This window comes from Theropithecus gelada, chromosome 6 (assembly GCF_003255815.1).
Source record: "Theropithecus gelada isolate Dixy chromosome 6, Tgel_1.0, whole genome shotgun sequence".
NCBI classification, from domain to species: Eukaryota; Metazoa; Chordata; class Mammalia; order Primates; family Cercopithecidae; genus Theropithecus; species Theropithecus gelada.
The window spans coordinates 92,388,209-92,406,068 of NC_037673.1; the positions used below are offsets into that span (position 1 = coordinate 92,388,209).

Here is a 17,860-nt window from a genome sequence, read left to right on the forward strand (position 1 = left end):
GCCCTGGCGGGAAGCAGATTCCTCTGTAAGAGTGCTGAACAAATAACATTTTCAAATGTGTTCACTGAATTAATGTATTGTTGTTGCTTATTTCAAAATAATTAGAAACATAATTTAGTAGGGCTGAATCCAAATTCCCTATGGAATACCAACTAATTAAGTTGGAATCTTAATTAAATGATTAATGGAATAGACTTCTAATAGCTGAAATTAGCTATATTTCTCTCTATTCCATATCCCTTTTGTGGATTTTTGTCATTGACCCCAATTTGCTTGTGGAAATTGCAAGGCAACAGAAAACTCTGAAGCACTGGTTTAGAACACAGATGGTCTGAGTTCCGGTCCATGTCTGCTCCTGGATTGTGAGTAGATATTCTACCCTCTCTAGATAGTAGTTCCCTCCTTATCTGTTTCAATGTGAGGCTGGGATTTGCTGATCTATGGTATACCAAGTGTTTTATTTTGATAAAAATATTCCTATATTCATTGATTATCAAGTTTGTCAGTTCTTTAAACAAATGCAATTTGTTTTTCAGGGTGCTTATATTTTTCCTGTCATGATATTTATTATGTATTATAATTAACTCTCCAAATTAATGGTTTTCAAATGTTAAATGGTAGACAGCAATGATTCTGAAGACAGTAAGTAGATGGGTATAGTAGATAATGTCACATTATCTCCTTTGATAATGAATAGTAACTTCATAATAACTTAAAGTGTCATATTTTTAAACTAAAGAGCAAGTTCTGTGTGGGAGGATAGGCGGGTGTTAAAGATAAAAACATAATGGGTTTTGGCTGTGAAACTGTGATACCATGTTCCCTCAAAAAGGCTCTATAAAGTCAAACGTAAAACAGTATCCAATGAAACAAAACAAACTTCATTATTATTCTTTTGCTCCTAGGTAGGATTCTGAAACATTTTGGTTTGTTTACTATTTTTACTTCCTATATGAAACCATATTTATTTATTTATTTATATATTTTTTGAGACAGAGTCTCGCTCTGTCGCCCAGGCTGGAGTGCAGTGGCGCGGTCTCGGCTCACTGCAAGCTCCACCTCTCGGGTTCACGCTATTCTCCTGCCTCAGCCTTCGGTAACTGGGACTACAGGCGCCCGCCACCACTCCCGGCTAATTTTTTTTTTATTATTATTATTTTTATTTTTAGTAGAGACGGAGTTTCACCGTATTAGCCAGGATGGTCTCGATCCCCTGACCTCGTGATCCACCCGCCTTGGCCTCCCAAAGTGCTGGGATTACAGGTGTGGGCCACCGCACCAGGCCTTTTTTTTTTTTTTTTTTTTTGAGATGGAGTCTTGCTCTGTCGCCCAGGCTGGAGTGCAGTGGTGCGATCTCAGTTCATTGCAACCTCCACCTCCCGGGTTCAGGCGATTCTCATGCCTCAGCTTCTCAAGTCTCACCCTCCGGAATAGCTGGGATTACAGGTGTGCGCCACCATGCCTGGCTAATTTTATTTTTTGTATTTTTACATGTCTTGAAATGGTCCTTCTTGTCTTCGTGTGTGTGAAGGAATGGGAGGGGCGGGAGGCAAGAGGTTGGCAAAAAAATCATTTGCCTCTTTGTCAAAGAAATCTCAAAAAGACATAATGATCCACCTATATTCGCTAGTGCATTTTTTTTACCACATATCTCTGCAGAGTTGGGATATTTAAAACAAAACACAAGGTAACATGTTTCACACTTAAAAGCATGGTAGACTGTAGGTTACAGGTGACGTGAGGTGAGGCGATTTAACAAGCTGCGGTGTTTTAAATATCTCCTATACTAAGTGGTTTGGTTGCAAAAATAACTCCAAGGGTATATGACATGACCTAAAATATAGAGAAGAGCATCTTATTTAAGCAATACAATGTGTGAAGTATGTTAACAAAATCTAGCTCTGCATATACTGTATAATATCTGAACTGGGATACATCAGCCCCTGTGGTTCACTATTTTTGGTTCGGAAATGCCAGCACAAGGGGCCAGCCTAAGGGCTCTGATTACCTTTCACACATTAGGAAGACAGCAACTCTGACATATCATATGATACAGAAATCTTCTCTGTACTGATCAAACACATCATTCAGTATGGAGTCATTAACTGGAAGGGCTTGCAGCAGTGGAAGCGAACTCTAAACACCACTAAGTCCTTCACTTATTCATGCAAAAATTAATTATTGTATACTTACCCACGCATTGGGGACACAGCTTTAAAAAGGATTACGACCCTGCCCTCACAAAGCTTGCATTCTTGAGAGGGAGACTGATAATAAACAACAAATCCAAAACATTGTTTCAGACAGTGATGAGTGCTGAGAAGGAAATAAAGCAAGGCCAACTCTATAAAGAGTGTGGCTATTTTAGATGTATGGTCAGACAAGGGTTCTTTGCAGAGATGACATCTGAGCTGAGACTTAAATGACAAGATGGAATCAGTAGGCAAAGTACTAAGCAGAAGAAACAGTTCTAGTGCGAAGAGCGAACAAAAGGAATGATTAACAATGATGGATGGAACTTGGCGACTTCCAGGAACAGCATGAAGGCCTCTGTGACCAAAACATGGTGAGAATGTGCTGATGAGGTCCCAGAGTTAGGCAAGGAGTTTCATTTTTTTTTTTCTAAGTGCAGTTGGTATGCACTGGAAGTTTCAAGTAGAGCGTGGATTGTGAGGGATGTAATAACAACAGACAGTTTAAAATACAATATTGTACTTCGACTTGACTTCTTCGAAACCTAGTTTCCAATTCCAGTGCTGGTCAAACAACACCCTGGCCGTCCCTGTTTGCGCAGGCTGTTTGCGCTCGCCGCGGCTTGTTTGTCCCTGGCGCCCCGCTGTTGACAGCCTTGGAGCGTGTGACAGTTGGCAGGCGCAGTGAGGCGCAGCCCGAGCCAAGTCAATGCAGGGGCCGGGGCTGAGGGAGGGTAAGAGGCAGAGGAAGCGGTGGTGGCGCGCTGGGCGGGCGGCGGCCTCTGCAGCGAGGGTGGTGGCGATGCGCAGACCGAGAGGGGGAAAAGGAAGCCTTCCCCGACGAGCCTCCTCGGGGCTCACGGGGCCCCTGGCGGTTCGGCCCCGGAGGCTAGCGGGGCTGCCCGATTTGGCACTGGAAACAATGGTGGCTCGGGGCTGGAGGCAATGGCGCGAGAGCTGGGGGGCAGGGGCGACTAGGGGAGTTTCGGTTTCTCGGGCCTAGCGCCGCGGAGCCTTGCTGCGAGCCCCAGCGGTGGCACCCCCGGGAACCGCAGGTGTTGATTTAAGGCTTGGAACAGGCAGGCCTTCTGCCCACATCCTGCGGCGCCTGTGATCCGGCCCGGGCGATCCGGCGCCGGGTTTTGTTATCCGCCCGCACCTAGAGGCCGCGCCCGCAGCCGCCAGCCCCGGGACTGGACCCCAGGGCGCCCTCGGCCCTGGACCCCGGGGAGCCCTCGGCCCTGCGGGGTCCCTGCCCTCTCTTCCGTCTCCTCCTCACCGCCCTCCCGGGGCACTATGATGCGGGAGGGCATCCCTGCCGAAAAGACCTACAGCGCCCGTTCCCTCGGTCCTTCGAAAAGTGATCCCTCAGCGGCCAACCTCCCCAGGGAAACCGGCGATTCGCAGTTCGGATAGCGACCTTCGCCCGCAGGTTCCTGCTCTGCCTTCAGACCTCGGCTTCAGTGGCACCTGCTCAGCGAGGCCATGTCCCACCAAGCCATCCGAATTAGCTACCCACTCACTCGCCATCACGTCACCCCGATTTAATGCGCAGCGGGGCACTGACTTTACACTCGTGTGTCTTCCGTGTTTATTTTTGGTCTGTTTCTGGAATGTCCGCTCCTGGGACTGGGACCATGTTTTCTGGCGCAGTGCGGGTGTCTCGGCGTCCAGAATCGGGCGGGTCGCAGTAGGGCTCCACAATTGTTGAGTGACTGAACACGGTTCCCGGCCAGGGAGAGCGCCGCAGCCAGGTCCACTTCAGGCAGTGGCGGGGCGGGGCTTTCCCGGCCCCGCCCAGGCCCCGCCCCAGCGCGCACCCGCTCCCACCTCGCCTCTCCGCGGAGCCGCCGGGGGTTAGACTGTGCATTTCCCTCTTGCTTCCCTCGCTCTTTCTGCAGCCGCCACGAAAACCCGGAACGGCGGAGCCACCGAGCGGCGGAGCGGCGCCGCCCCTCGCGGCACCTCCCTGGCAGCCCCTGGAGGCCGCGCTGGGCATGCTCAGTCGGCTGGGCCGCCTCAGCTTTCGGAGTAGGAAGCTCGGGCGCTCGGGCTGTGAGGAGCCGCGGCGGGGGGAAAATGGAGCCCTTCACCAATGGTGAGTGGGCAGCCGAGGCGCCGGGACCCAGGCTCTCCGGAGCCCCGAGGGTCGTGGGTAGTCGTGATACGCGGGATCGGGCTGCTGCCGTCACCCCCCACACCGCGGGCTTCCCACGAGGGTTGGGGGAGGCAGGCAGAGGGATCTAGGGGAGGCAGGGAGGTTCGGGGGGCGGGCGGCGGCCAGTGCGGGACCCGGAGCTGGCGTGAAGGTCAGCGCCGCCGCCGCTCGCCCGGGGTGCGGCCGGTGGGCGAACCGCAAAGTTTGGGCTGCTGTGCGCAGAGGAGTGGGCAGTGGGAAAGTTGGCAGCTCAGGTTTGCCCCCGGAGGAGGCAGTGTCGGCCCGACTGTCCTGCAGGAGCTTTAAGCTGTAGCAGCCGCCGAGCCCAACTTTTGTGGGGCGCCAGGAGCTGTCCCCCTGCCCTTCATTGAGCTGCCGGCGTGACTTTTCCTAATAGGGCGGGGTAGGGGTGGGAGGCTTGGCAGGTTAATGTTGTGGAAGGAAGGAAAACTTCAGGAAAGGCTTGCTCACCTCGCTCGGGGCCGCAGAGGTGCCTTCCCGCAGTGCCACCCTGCTGACCCTGCCGAGGTATTCCGCCGGGCCACCACGCTTCCCCTCACTGGCTGCAGATCACATCAGTTTTTCAGTCAAAGACTTGTTCATGTCAAGGGTCCGTCACGGTGATACCACTGTGTGACAGGAAGCAAGAGTCAACTTAGGGAGCCTGCACCCTGCAAACAGCCACAGACAGCCCTTCACTGAACGGGGAGCATAAATCCCACACTAGTTAGAACGATGGCTTTTGTGCGACCCAGAAGTGCCAGACCCACGATATAGGGGTGAGATGAGATGTCTTACCATTTTGCGGTGTTGAGTGTGTGGATTCCCTTTTAAGATAGAAAGTAGGAAAACTGCCAGTAAGGGAGACGACTCACTAAAATTAGAGGATTCACTCTCTGGTTGACATGTTTTCCTGAGTGTGGTTGGTTACTTCGAGTAGAGTATCCCATTAATAGGGGCCTCAGTCTGTCCCTGTTTAGGTAGTTAGTTACCCAAATCCCAGCCAGACTTTGTTGTATGCTGTGCTTCATTCATGAGGCTGCGAACTACTGATTATATTCTCCCTTCTCTTAATATAGAATGCTTTATTCTACTGCCATCTTTCTGTCTGTACTGTTTAATTAGGCTTACTGATAACAACTTTAATTCTGAATTTTTTTTCTCATTCAGGTTCTGTTTGTAATTACTAAAACTTAAAGAATAGTCTGGTGAAGTTACTCGAAGAATTAAGGAAGGTTTGAGCTAAAAGGAACTAGAGAGACCATCTAGTACTTTAGTGTAAAATATGTTTAATACAAGTCGTTAAGTCCTTGTAAGTGACTATTTCAATGCTTATTCTTCGTTCTTGGTAGAATGCTTGGAATTACCATGTTTTTAAATGTGAAATTTCATCTAAATTAAAAAAAAAAAAATTCTCAGTGACAAGGCTGACTCACCCATTTGGTCAAGATTAGTGCTAGCTGATTTGATGAACCTTTGCCTACAGAATTAAAGTACTTTCTCAAGTTTTAAAATTGGCGTATTTTCTCTCATAGAATATGCTTCTAGATGTGGGTATTTGCAAACTGTCACATTTGGGAGGACAATGGAAAAATCCCACAGAAGAGAACAAAAAAAGAAGCAATGCTTCAACTTTCATGTAGGAAATTGGATTTCTGATCCTTTCCTATCTTTCGGAGTTGATGCTGGAGACAGCTTGGCAGTGCATAATTTTGGTTAATGTAGCAGTCACTTCTTGCAGCCTTATTTAGCATCCTTTTATAAGGAAAACAGAAATGACAATATCTACAGTCAACAAGAAATTAAATGTTAGCAATTTGAAGTGCTTTTCAGATTTAAGATGGACAGGGTATTTATTTGAAAACTTGAAGGATTGCTGTAGAATTTTCTAGTGTTTTCAAATAACATGGTACAGTAGACAGTTATATACTTCATCTTTCTGAGTACAAAAAGTAACGCATGTATAATGCTCCCATTGGTCTGGGTGTGATGATGCAGAGTATTTCATTATCCATAGAATTTATGATTGCAAGATTTATTGAGCCTGGTATTGGATTTTGTTACACATTCATCCTATTTTAGTGGACTCTTTCTCACTTACACTTTCTCATGTATCCCTATATATCTGGAGAAGTGTGTGAGCTTAACAAAAAACAGTTTCAGTAATTTTGGACCACATATCTTTTAGTTAAAAATCTTGTCACTGGTTCCACCTACTGACCTATGCATTTGTAAAGGAAGTGAATTTAGTTTATATCTTGTCACTCTAGCCTTCAATACTCATCTATTCCAGTACGGTTTTTTTTGTAGTTTCTCTGTTTTCTGTCCAAAGTTGCCATGGTATGACCTATTTTTGTTGGGCCCTGCTCTCTACCTGTTGATAATTTGTTCATTTGATAAATATGCCATGGTAACCTGTTCAGGTAACATACTTCTGCAAACCATTTAAAATGCCTATCCCCGGAAAGGGCTTATAAGGATGGATCTTAGTGCTAGGAATTCCCATTTAGCTCAGGATCTATTTTTGGCTTTGTCCTTGGGAGGGATTGCTATTATGCTGAAGTCTGGACATCCGGTCTGGGTTTGGATCTTTGGTGGCTTTTTTATGATGAGAGATGTGCTAGACCAGTACTTAAGATTGTTTTGGCAATAATGATTATGTCTTGTTAGGCAGGTGGAGGTAAAACTGTTAGGTCATAGTGATTTGTATATTTAAAAAAAAATCGAAGGCAACTATCTACTTTTTTTTGATAGGGATATTAGATTAAATAATTCTTTGATGTTTATCCAGATTTTTGTCCTCATTTGCATGCAGGGTTGGTATATTTTGGAAAAACGTAAATTCATCTTAGGAAATGCAGATGCTAAGGTTCACCTTCAGAATCTGATTGAGGAGGTCTGATTATATATGTAGTTTATACTAGAAAGTATGCATACTTTCTTTCTTTTTTTTTTTTGGAGACACAGTCTCACTCTGTTGCCCAGGCTGGAGTGCAGTGGCACAATCTCAGCTCATTTTAACCTCTGCCTCCCGGATTCAAGCGATCCTCCTGCCTCAGCCTCCTGAATAGCTGGGATTACAGGCACCCGCCACCATGCCCAGCTAATTTTTGTATTTCTGGTAGAAATGGGGTTTCACCATGTTGGCCAGGCTGGTCTTAAACTCCTGACCTCAAGTGATCAGCTCACCTTAGCCTCCCAAAGTACTGGGATTACAGGCATGAGCCACCGCGCCCAGCCGAAAGTATATATACTTTCTAGTTTGTGATATATTCTAAAGTACATCTAAAGGTTGGTATTTTAATATTTTGAGGTCCCAGAATGAAAACATAATTTAAACATAATTTAGTTTGGTTTTTTTTCATATGAATATAGGTCCTATGAATCACTTTTGTTACCACAGTGTGGCGCATAACCAAACAAGGAGGACTTAACAGACTTAAAAAATTATTTTTGTTTTCATTTTCAGATTGGTATCCAATTGAAAGTATTTTTCAACTTCAGAAATGGAAAGTCTGGGCAACAAATGAGATATTTGTGGGTTGTAACACAGTGTAAAATTGTGATTCCATCTTTTAATTTTACACATAACAATTGTTCTATAGATATGCGTGTCTTTTTTAAAAAAACTTTTTAGCATTACTTCTCAAAAATGTGAGCACACCACATTTTGTTTTTATTTTTCTTTTGCTCTATGAAAAATTTCCATATTGAAAGAAAACCTTTAAGAAATAGGAGCTCCTGGTTTCTCTGTGTGATGGAATATAAGTTAAATCCTGTTTTTATCTTTCTGTCTTAAATTTTTTATTTTATTTGGGGGAAATAAGACTATTAGGAATCAAGTGTTAGCATCTCTGACAATCTATGGTTAAAGCTATAGCTAGAAACAGCCCAGTTTTTTTTTGAAACTGAGTGTCGTTCTGTCACCAGGCTGGAGTGTAGTGGCACAATCTCGGCTCACTGCAACCTCTGCCTCCCCGTTTCAAGCAATTCTCATGCCTCAGCCTCCCGAGTAGCTGGGACTACAGGCATCCGCCACCATGCCCAGCTAATTTTTGTATTTTTAGTAGAGATGGGGTTTCACCATGTTGGCCAGGATGGTCTCGATCTCTTGACCTCATGATCCGCTCACCTCGGCCTCCCAAAGTGCTGGGATTACAGGCGTGAGCCACCACGCCAAGCCGAAACAGCCCAGTTTTTAACTGGGAACCAGTGGTAGAAAAGTTCTTTGCTATTATTTACCAGTTTCCAAAAAGTGTCTTGATATATGCATACAAACAGCATATTTTAGAAACTCTTATAACCAGTGATTATAATTTATCTGTAGGTTATCCTTGATAACTCAGCCTGAAAGATATATAACCAGAGAGATTGGTTATAAGGAAATTATATAGAAAATAAGTAAGGGATAATTTTCTGCTCAGTAATTTAGTCATACAGTCATCTTTTGAATGCCCACTTACAAGTAGATTTTCTGCTAGGCACAGTTACATTAAAAAAAAAAACCCACAACCTTGTCATCAGATGATGCTTACCTAAATAAGAGAAATAGAAGAACCTAGTTTTGTTGTCATGCTAATATGAAAATATGGAAACACAGAAGAAATAAAAAAGCAATAAAGTTTTGTCTAAGACAGTATTCTAATTATGAAATAAATGTACAGAAACCTGTTCATAACTGTTTCCATAAGTTTGCATGTCTACTAATTTAGTGTAATACTCCTATTAGGAAACAGCAGTGTTACTCCTCTCTATGAAAACATTAGAAAATTGAGATTTGGAAGAGTTTAGCCAAGATCACCCCAGACGTTGGGATGGACCTAGATGAGGCCTGTGGTTCTTGGCAGTTGAGGTGAGGTCAGTGCAGCTATGTTTTGTCAATTAGTCACCTCATGTCTTGAAAACTGTAGGGCAGTAGTTCCCAAACTTTTCGGGACCAGGGACTAGTTTCATGGAAGACAGTTTTTCCATGGACCAGGGTCCAGGGGATATATACTTTCTAGTTTGTGATATATTCTAAAGGGGAGAAGGTTTTGCGATGACTATTGTGCACTTTATTTCTATTATTATTGCATTGTAATATACAATGAAATAATTATACAACTCACCATAATGTAGAATCAGTGGGAGCCCTGAGCTTGTTTTCCTGCAACTAGATAGTCCCATCTGGGGGTGGTGGGAGACAGTGACAGATCATCAGGCATTAGATTCTCATAAGGAGCGCACAACCTAGATCCCTCACATGCACAGTTCACAACAGGGTTCATGCTCCTATGAGAATCTAATGCCACTACTGATCTGACAGGAGGTGAAGCTCAGGTGGTAATGCTAATGATGGGGAGTGCCTGTAAATAGAGATGAAGCTTCACTTTTTTGCCTGCTGCTCACTACTGCTGTGACCCGGTTCCTAACAGGCCACAGACTGGTACTGGTCTGTGGCCTTGGAGTTGGTCCCCCCTACTGTAGGGGGCTGGAGTTGAGCTGATACTACTAGGCCTTTCCGTAATATAATTGGAGCAACCAGAAAAACATAGTCTTTTCTTTCTTTCTTGTCTTTCTTTCTTTCTTTTTTAGTTTGAATCCCTAGAGAAATTTCAGCAACTTTTCTGAAAGTTTACAAGAAACCAGGATTGAGAATGGAGGGACATTTTGGAGCCCTTGTGGTGGTACAGTTCTTTTTATATCTAGATCTTGACGTAGATCTACATCTGGCCATTGTAGAGAGGGTTGCTCATTGCCTTGGTGTTTCTGGACAGTAAATGGAACATCAGAAGTTCTCTGTGTCCATGGAAGGGTGGACAGGATTCCCTTGTAACCTCATCCATTGTTGTAATCCATTTGTGATTGTCCTAGCAGCACCTGAAGGACTTTGCATTTTACAAAGATGTTTAGGGAAAATTGGAAGAGGAGAATCAATGATGAAGATGAAAGAAATGTGGAGATTGGGGGTAAAGGAAGAAGCTGATAGGCAGAGATTTTAAAAATGGTCATGCCTTGATCCTTGCAAGTCTTTGGTTCAGAAATGAGCTTCAGTTAGAGATCTGGACACGGTTGTATGAGGTTGAAGACAGAGTCTAGGTTCGAAGGGGACAGGTAGGTGGGTCTGGTTGGATTAATGGAATTGAGGGCTCAGGGGACGAATGAGTTAAGATTGGCATTTGGGAGCCTTGGCAGGAGATAGAAAACATTTGCCAGAAATTTAAGCATACTCTCTTTTCTCTTTTATAGTCAGAAAATTCAGTCACTTGTAAGTTGGGACTGTTCACTTTCCTGAATGTTTTAGATTTAAAGAAAAAATATAGCTCTTTGATAAACCACATGGTGTGGAGCTGTGGTAAGCCTGCTCTTGTTCCTGGCTCACCACCGCTCACTCTCACCAAAAACAGGTTGGTCAGGAGATACAGAAAAACGCCCATGAAGCCAGAGGTGGCAATTCACCAAATTAGAATCACTCTAATTAGAATCACTGAGCTCGGCGTGATGGCTCGCACCTGTACTCCCAGCACTTTGGGAGGCTGAGGCAGGCGGATCACCTGAGGTCAAGAGTTTGAGGCCAGCCTGGCCAACACGGTAAAATCCCATCTCTTTTAAAAATACAAAAATTAGCTGGGTATGTTGGCACATGCCTGTAATCCTAGCTACTCAGGAGGCTGAGGCACAAGAATCACTTGGACCCAGGAAGCGGAGGTTGCAGTGAGCCGAGATCATGCCACTGCACTCTAGCCTGGTGACAGAGTGAGACTCCATCTCAAACAAACAAACAAAAAAAGAATTACTCTACAAACAAGAAAAGAATCAGTCTAACGAGCAGCAACATAAAATCCTTGGAGAAGGTGTGTGCTGACTTGATCAGTGGAGCCAAGGAAAAGAATCTCAAAGTGATAGGACCAGTTTGAATGCCTACCAAGACTTTGAGAATCATTACAAGAAAAACTTCTTATGAAGGTTCTGAGACATGGTATTATTTCCAGATGAGAATCCACGAGTGACTCATTGACTTGCACAGTCTTTCTGAGATTGTTAAGCAGATTACTTCCATCATTATTGAGCCAGGAGTTGAGGTTGATGTCACCATTGCAGATGCTTAAGTCAACTATTTTAATAAATGATTATCAGTTGTTTAAAGAAAAAGAAAGAAAAACTATAGAGAGCTATCTACCTTTTGGGACTACCATCGTAGCAGTCATTTATTCTATTTTTTGGGAAGGATGGGGACAGGGTCTTGCTTGGCTGCCCCTTGGCACGGTCACAGCACTGCAGTCTTGACTTCTCAGGCTCAAGCGAATCTCCTGCCTCAGCCTCCCGAGTAACTGGGACCACAGGTGCACACCACCATGCCTGGCTAATTTTTGTATTTTTTGTAGAGATGGAATTTCGCCATGTTGGCCAGGCTGGTCTTGAACTCCTGGGCTCCAGCAATCTGCCTGTCTTGACCTCCCCAAGTACTGGGACTATAGGTGTGAGCCAGTGCAGCCCTGTGGCCAGTCTACTATTCTTTATAGCCTGGCTTTGCTTCACTCCTCTACTGGTGCTTATGATATAACAATGAACCAATTAATTTTTTAAAAATTCCATCCATAACATGTAAATGAGGAGGAAACCAGGTCATTTGCCAAATAAAGAAAATTCAAGCTTCCAAGGGAGTTTCAAAAAACAATGCAGGATCAAGTTCAATTACAGGAGATTTTTTGAAATTCTTTTTCTTCTAGTACATATTGCTTAATGAAGGTACTCCTGGGCATTCCACATATTTCAAAAATGTAGTCAGTGAAACAGAACTTCAATCAGTTGTCTGAATTTCTCTAGATTGTGGGTCTCAGAGGCTTCTCCAGCCAATTATCTGGGGTGAAGGAAGTTAAAGAAGGCTTCCTGGTGTTTCTGCTGGGGAAGGCTTCTTCAACTGAGGGAACAGAAGAATGAGGAGTGCAGTGAGAAAAGGATGCCTCTATGGGTTGGATGTGCTCCTTTCCTCTTGCAGCAAGTGATGACCAGCGCTATGTGGGAGCGTTTCCCAGACAACTGCCTCAGGTGTCATTCAGTGCCATAGAGGAAATTTCTGGTAGCGAAAGAGGCTTAAGCCATAGTATTTCTCACAGCTGAAACTTATTTTGTCAAATTTAAAACAGTTGTTAGTATATTCATCAATGAAACATCATTACATTTTAATGCAAAGAGTCAAACTGTAAAATCTTTAAAGAGGCTTATTCTGAGACAAATAATGTGTGACCAAGGCCCTAAGCACAGTCTCAAGAAGTCCTGACAATATGTGCCCAACATGGTTGGGTTACAACTTGATTTTATACATTTTAGGGAGACAGAAGTTATAGGCAGACAGCAGTCAATACATGTAAAGTGTACATTGGTTCAGTCTGGAAAGGTAGGACAACTCAAAGCGGGGACTTCTATTCCAGTTCATAGGTGGATTCAAAGATTTTCTTTTTTCTTTTTCTTATTTTTGCCTTTTTTTTTTTTTTTTTTTGAGACAGAGGCTCATTCTGTTACCCAGGCTGGAGAGCAATGGTGCAATCTCAGCTCACTGCAAACTCCGCCTCCCAGGTTCAAGCAATTCTTGTGCCTCAGCCTCCTGAGTAGCTGGCATTATAGGCATGTTGCCACTACACACAGCTAATTTTTGTGTTTTTTCAGTAGAGGTGAGATTTCGCCATATTGCCCAGGCTGGTCTCGAACTCCTGGCCTCAAGTCATCACCCACCTCAGCCTCCCAAAGTGCTGGGACTACAGGCATGAGTCACCACATCTGGCTACATTCAAAGATTTTCTGATTGGCAATTGGTTGAAACAATTAAGTTATTATCTAAATACCTGGAATCCATAGAAAGGAGTGTCTAGGTTAAAATAAGGTAAGGAGTTGTGGAGACCAGGGTTCTTATTATGAGATGAACCCGCCAGGTAGCAGGATTTAAGAGAATAGATGGTTATTATCTCTTATCAGAACCTAAAAGGTGCCAGACTCTTAGTTAAATCTCTCCTGGATTGGAAGAAGACCTGGGGTGGTGCAGTGGCTCACACCTGTAATCCTAGCACTTTGGGAGGCCAAGGCGGGAAGATTGCTTGAGGCCAGGAGTTCAAGACCAGCCTGGGCAACATAGTGAAAGCCCATCTCTACAAAAAAATTAAAAATTAAAAAAAATATTAGCCAAGTGTGATGGTATGCACCTGTGGTCCCAGCTGCTTGAGAGGCTGAGGTGGAAAGATCACTTGAGCCTGGGGAAAGGGGAAGTGAGCTATGATCATGCCACTGCACTGCAGCCTGGGCAAGAGAGTGAGACCCTATCTCAAAAAAAGAGATCAGAAAGGTCTTTTTCTATAGAATGTTCCATACAAGAGACAGCTTTGCAGGGCCGTTTCAAAATAGGTCTAAGAAATGTATTTTGGGGTAAAATACTTTTATTTCTTTCAGAGCCTGCTATATGTTGTGTGATGTTATACTAGAGTCAGTTTAGAATTTGGTATTTTATTGCTACAAAGAGTCTGTTTTGTCAGATCTCTGTTTTAATATTAATGCTGGTCAGTTGTGCCAGAATTCCAAAGGGAGGAGAGTATAATGAGGTGTGTCTGACCCCTCCTTCCCACATAGCCTGAGCTAGTTTTTCATGTTTACTTTGGAATGCCCTTGGCCATTCGGAGGGGTGCATTCAGTCAGTTTAGGGGCCTATAATTTTATTTTTGGTTTACAAAATCATTCCAAGATCCTCTTTAGAGGAAAAATGTATAGAATTTAGTGGGAATGATTGAGGAGAACTCAATCTTGAGGAGAGCTCAATCAAAAGAAGATGTTTAAAATATCTTTTTAAGTTGGTATTGGTAATGTGATTTGAAGATAGAAAGAATGTAATACATGTCTGGCATCTGCTTGTCCTATAATTGTTGGAAGGGCCTCAATGATTAAGTAAGGGAGGCTGCCATGACATTTGAGTCTTGGTGAGAGGAACTAGTGTGTCCACATTTATCAAGATCACCTGCAGGAGTTTGGGCTGGCCCCCACTTATTAGTGGTTTCTCTGTTTTTTAAACTAGAGGCTCAGTGCCTTAGGGTCTAGATTGGGTAGCTACATTATGAAGATAACTCAAACTGAGCAATAGAGTATTGGGTATTAGTGGGAATAAGAAATGCATTGCTTTTTAAAGCAACAGCCTCACTTCCATCTGCGTCAGTACAGTATACTGAGAGACTTGGTAACTTTCCAGTTGTAGGAAGTGCACAGAAAAATAATTGAATATAGAAAAGAGGGTCTAGTCTGACTTGGGGATTAGATAATAGAGCATGTTGAATTAGATGGAAATAAGCACATGTTCACTAAAGTGTGGCTAGCTTTGTTCAAGTCCAGTTGTTCATTGCAGTTGGGTACATAGTTCTGTTTTAATTAATTACCAATTGAAGAAATAAAATTGAGATTAAGACTTGAATTTATGCATAGAATCTTTTCTTGGTACATTATCGAATGATAATGAGTATTGGTAGAAAAAATGTAGTTACAATCCCAGCCTTTTGACTAATCTATAACTAATTTTTTTAAGTTGGTTAATGACAAGCAAACTGGCCCTCAGTCAGTTGTAAATTGATGACAAAGTTGTTACTATAAAGACTGAAGACTGTCATATACCTGGTGTTTTATCAATCCAATAAGTCACATGGAAAAATGTCACAAAAAATTATCTGCAAAGTAATTTTTTGTTCAGATTCTTCTGAGATCTGGCAAATAAATGTATTCACTAACAGAGTTTTTTTTTTTTTTTAACTCACAAGTTTTCTGTATACATTGAAGAATTCTTATAAATTTCCCTTGCAGATCCCATTCAGTGATACGCATTCTCTGTTAAATAACTCACAGATACTCATTATATCTAATGTAATTTTTCATTTTAAATAAGGAATTATAGGTTAAGATGTTCTTTTAAGACTATAGTATATCCAATTGATGGAATTTAAAAGTAAAGTTTTTATCTTTAGATCTTATAAAGGTATTTGCAGCTATACAGATTTGCTTGAGAGAGTAATAAGCATACATATTTAGGCATCACTGACAATGTAAATTACTTTAGATTGCTAAATCTAACAGGGGCCCTAAGCATTGTTAAAGACGGGCACCTATATTGTGAGGAAAGATTTAAGAAATACTTCGGAAGGTAAAGATTTTTTTGTTAATTTGATTAGGGGGACAAGTTTGTATAAATATAAATGTAAATAATTTTACGTAGGAAAAGAAAAAGAAAATTGAAAATTGGAGCTAAAATAATTTGATTTTTCCCTCAACAGAGTTATTGGCTGTCTTTTAAGTGACTAAAAGAGCGTATCTTTATATGAATTTTAAGCATGGTCATATGATTAATGTAAGGATAAAGCAACCAAATGCTCTCAGTATTTATTCCCATGCTATTTGTCTGTTTTTTAGTTCATGGAATATCGTGTTGTACTTGGTATTTTGATGCTTTTGAGATGTCCTTTAGACAGATTTTTAACAATAGGACTTCCTCTGTAGAATTGACAATGTGTTTGTCTCTCTGTGGCACTGACGACGTTTTTGAATGCCTAATTGTTCAGTAGAACTCCATGGTTATTATTAGAACTTTGTACATTATTATAAATATTTTATCTTAGTTGTATATTCCACTGCAGATAGCAACCAGAAAACTAAATACAGAAGTATTACATCTAGAGAGAATATAATGTACCAAAAAAATCGTGGGAGATGGGTGATTTGGGTTTAATTCTATTTTATTGAAACCAGAGAATAATGGGATTCAAATCTACTTAATTTTTCTTATTTTCCCATTTTTCTCTTTTTGAATTTTTTCCTTTTTACATTATGTTAGTAATTTGTTCTTCATCTCTTATTTTTATCACCTAGGCAGAAAACATAGCAAAGCATAAATCATTTTTCAGGTCACCATGCTTCATTCTTCTTTTATTGGGGAAGGGGCCGTGGGGATCCGGGAAGAGCACAATGTAAACATTTTAATACAGATTCCTCTTTTTTTTTTTTTTTGAGACGGGGTCTTGCTCTGTCTCCCAGGCTGGAGTGCAGTGGCGCAATCTCGGCTCACTGCAACCTCTGCCTCCTAGGTTCCAGTGATTCGCCTGCCTCAGCCTCCCGAGTAGCTTGGATTACAGGTGTGCACCACTGTGCCTGGCTTATTTTTGTATTTTTAGTGGAGATGGGGTTTCACCCTGTTGGCCTGGCTGGTCTCGAACTCCTGACCTCAGGTGATCCGCCCTTCTCAGCCTCCCAAAGTGTTGGGATTACAGGCGTGAGCCACCACGCCCAGCCCAGCTTCTTCTTGCATACTGTTTTAAACTGCTTCAGTTAATAAGTATTTTTATTTGTTTTGCTTTTGACTTATGCCCATGTATCTTTTTAAAAATCTATTCTATTTTCAAAAAGATGCCCTCCCAAATAAATACATTAAATCCATTAAAATATTCCTTTATTGTATGCTACCTTGTTCTAAGCTTTGTTCTTAAACTTACAAATGTTAATTTAGCATGGTCCCTGATTTTGAGGAGCTTACATTCTTGTGGAATTATTTCTTGAAAAGATTATTGATATGAACATACAAACTAGCATACTCTCCAGAAACCATCAGACTTTGAGAATTATAGGTCCAGCCCCACACCTTTTACTGCAGATACATTTGGTTTTGTACTCTTTTTTTTCCCCATTTTGGAGATCTATCTATAAATCTATCTTATTTTGTTGACTACTGTATAATATAGTGCAATAGTGAAGTGAAAAGTTCAGACAACCACATTCAAATCCTGGCTCTTTATTCACTAGCTCTCTGATTCTTAAGGATATTACCAGAATGTCTTAATATCTTTAGTTAAAAACCTAAAATTTACATTCAAAAGTTAAAACTTTTTGAAATTAGCATTGGTCTAAGATACATGGTGGTTTGGGCATATTCCAGCCATAGTGAGATTTTGAAAAGCTGGGAACTAATGGTATTTCTTGGATCCTAATTCTTTACTAAGGGCTTGATGCGATTATAGGAGGATTCATTCCATTTCATATTTATTAACAATTATGAATTTGCATCACTTTCATGAAAGTGTTGCCTAAAGCAGAGGTCCCCAACTTCCATGTCAAGGACCAGTGCTAGGAACTGGGCTACACAGCAGGAGGTGAGCAGTGGGCAAGTGAGCATTACCGCCTGATCACCTCTCCTGTCAGATCAGGTTGTCATTAGATTCCCATAGGAGCACGAACCCTATTGTGAACTGCACTTGGGAGGGATCTAGGTTGCATGCTCCTTATGAGAATCTAATGCCTGATGATCTGAGGTGTTACAGTTTCATCCCAAAACCATCATCCCTTCATGCTCTTGCCTCCGTCGCTCTCCCCCACGCCCCGTCTGTGGAAAAATTGTCTTCCACAAAACCAATCCCTGGTGCCAAAAAGGTTGGGAGCCACTAGCCTAAAGAATAGAGGAACTGTACATTCCTACATCCAATTTAATTCTGGCCCAGGTCTGCTTTCATGGTGCTTCAAG

At 42.4% G+C, this 17,860-nt stretch overlaps 2 protein-coding genes and 1 pseudogene across 2 annotated transcripts in view; 2 read left to right on the forward strand and 1 right to left on the reverse strand.

Annotated features, from left to right (window-relative positions):
- Positions 1–2,151: 2,151 nt before the first annotated feature.
- Positions 2,152–4,191, reverse strand: LOC112627037. Its single transcript, XM_025389403.1, has one exon. The coding sequence runs from the start codon at positions 4,189–4,191 to the stop codon at positions 3,784–3,786; it is 408 nt and encodes a 135-aa protein (XP_025245188.1). The 3' UTR covers positions 2,152–3,783.
- LNPEP (leucyl and cystinyl aminopeptidase) overlaps positions 3,739–17,860 on the forward strand; it is a 105,993-nt gene continuing 91,871 nt past the window's right edge. Inside the window, exon 1 of the mRNA XM_025387272.1 lies at positions 3,739–4,290. Within this exon, the coding sequence (XP_025243057.1) occupies positions 4,272–4,290 (19 nt within the window). The 5' untranslated portion in view covers positions 3,739–4,271. The remainder of the gene's footprint in view (positions 4,291–17,860) is intronic.
- Positions 10,235–11,438, forward strand: LOC112626143 (annotated as a pseudogene).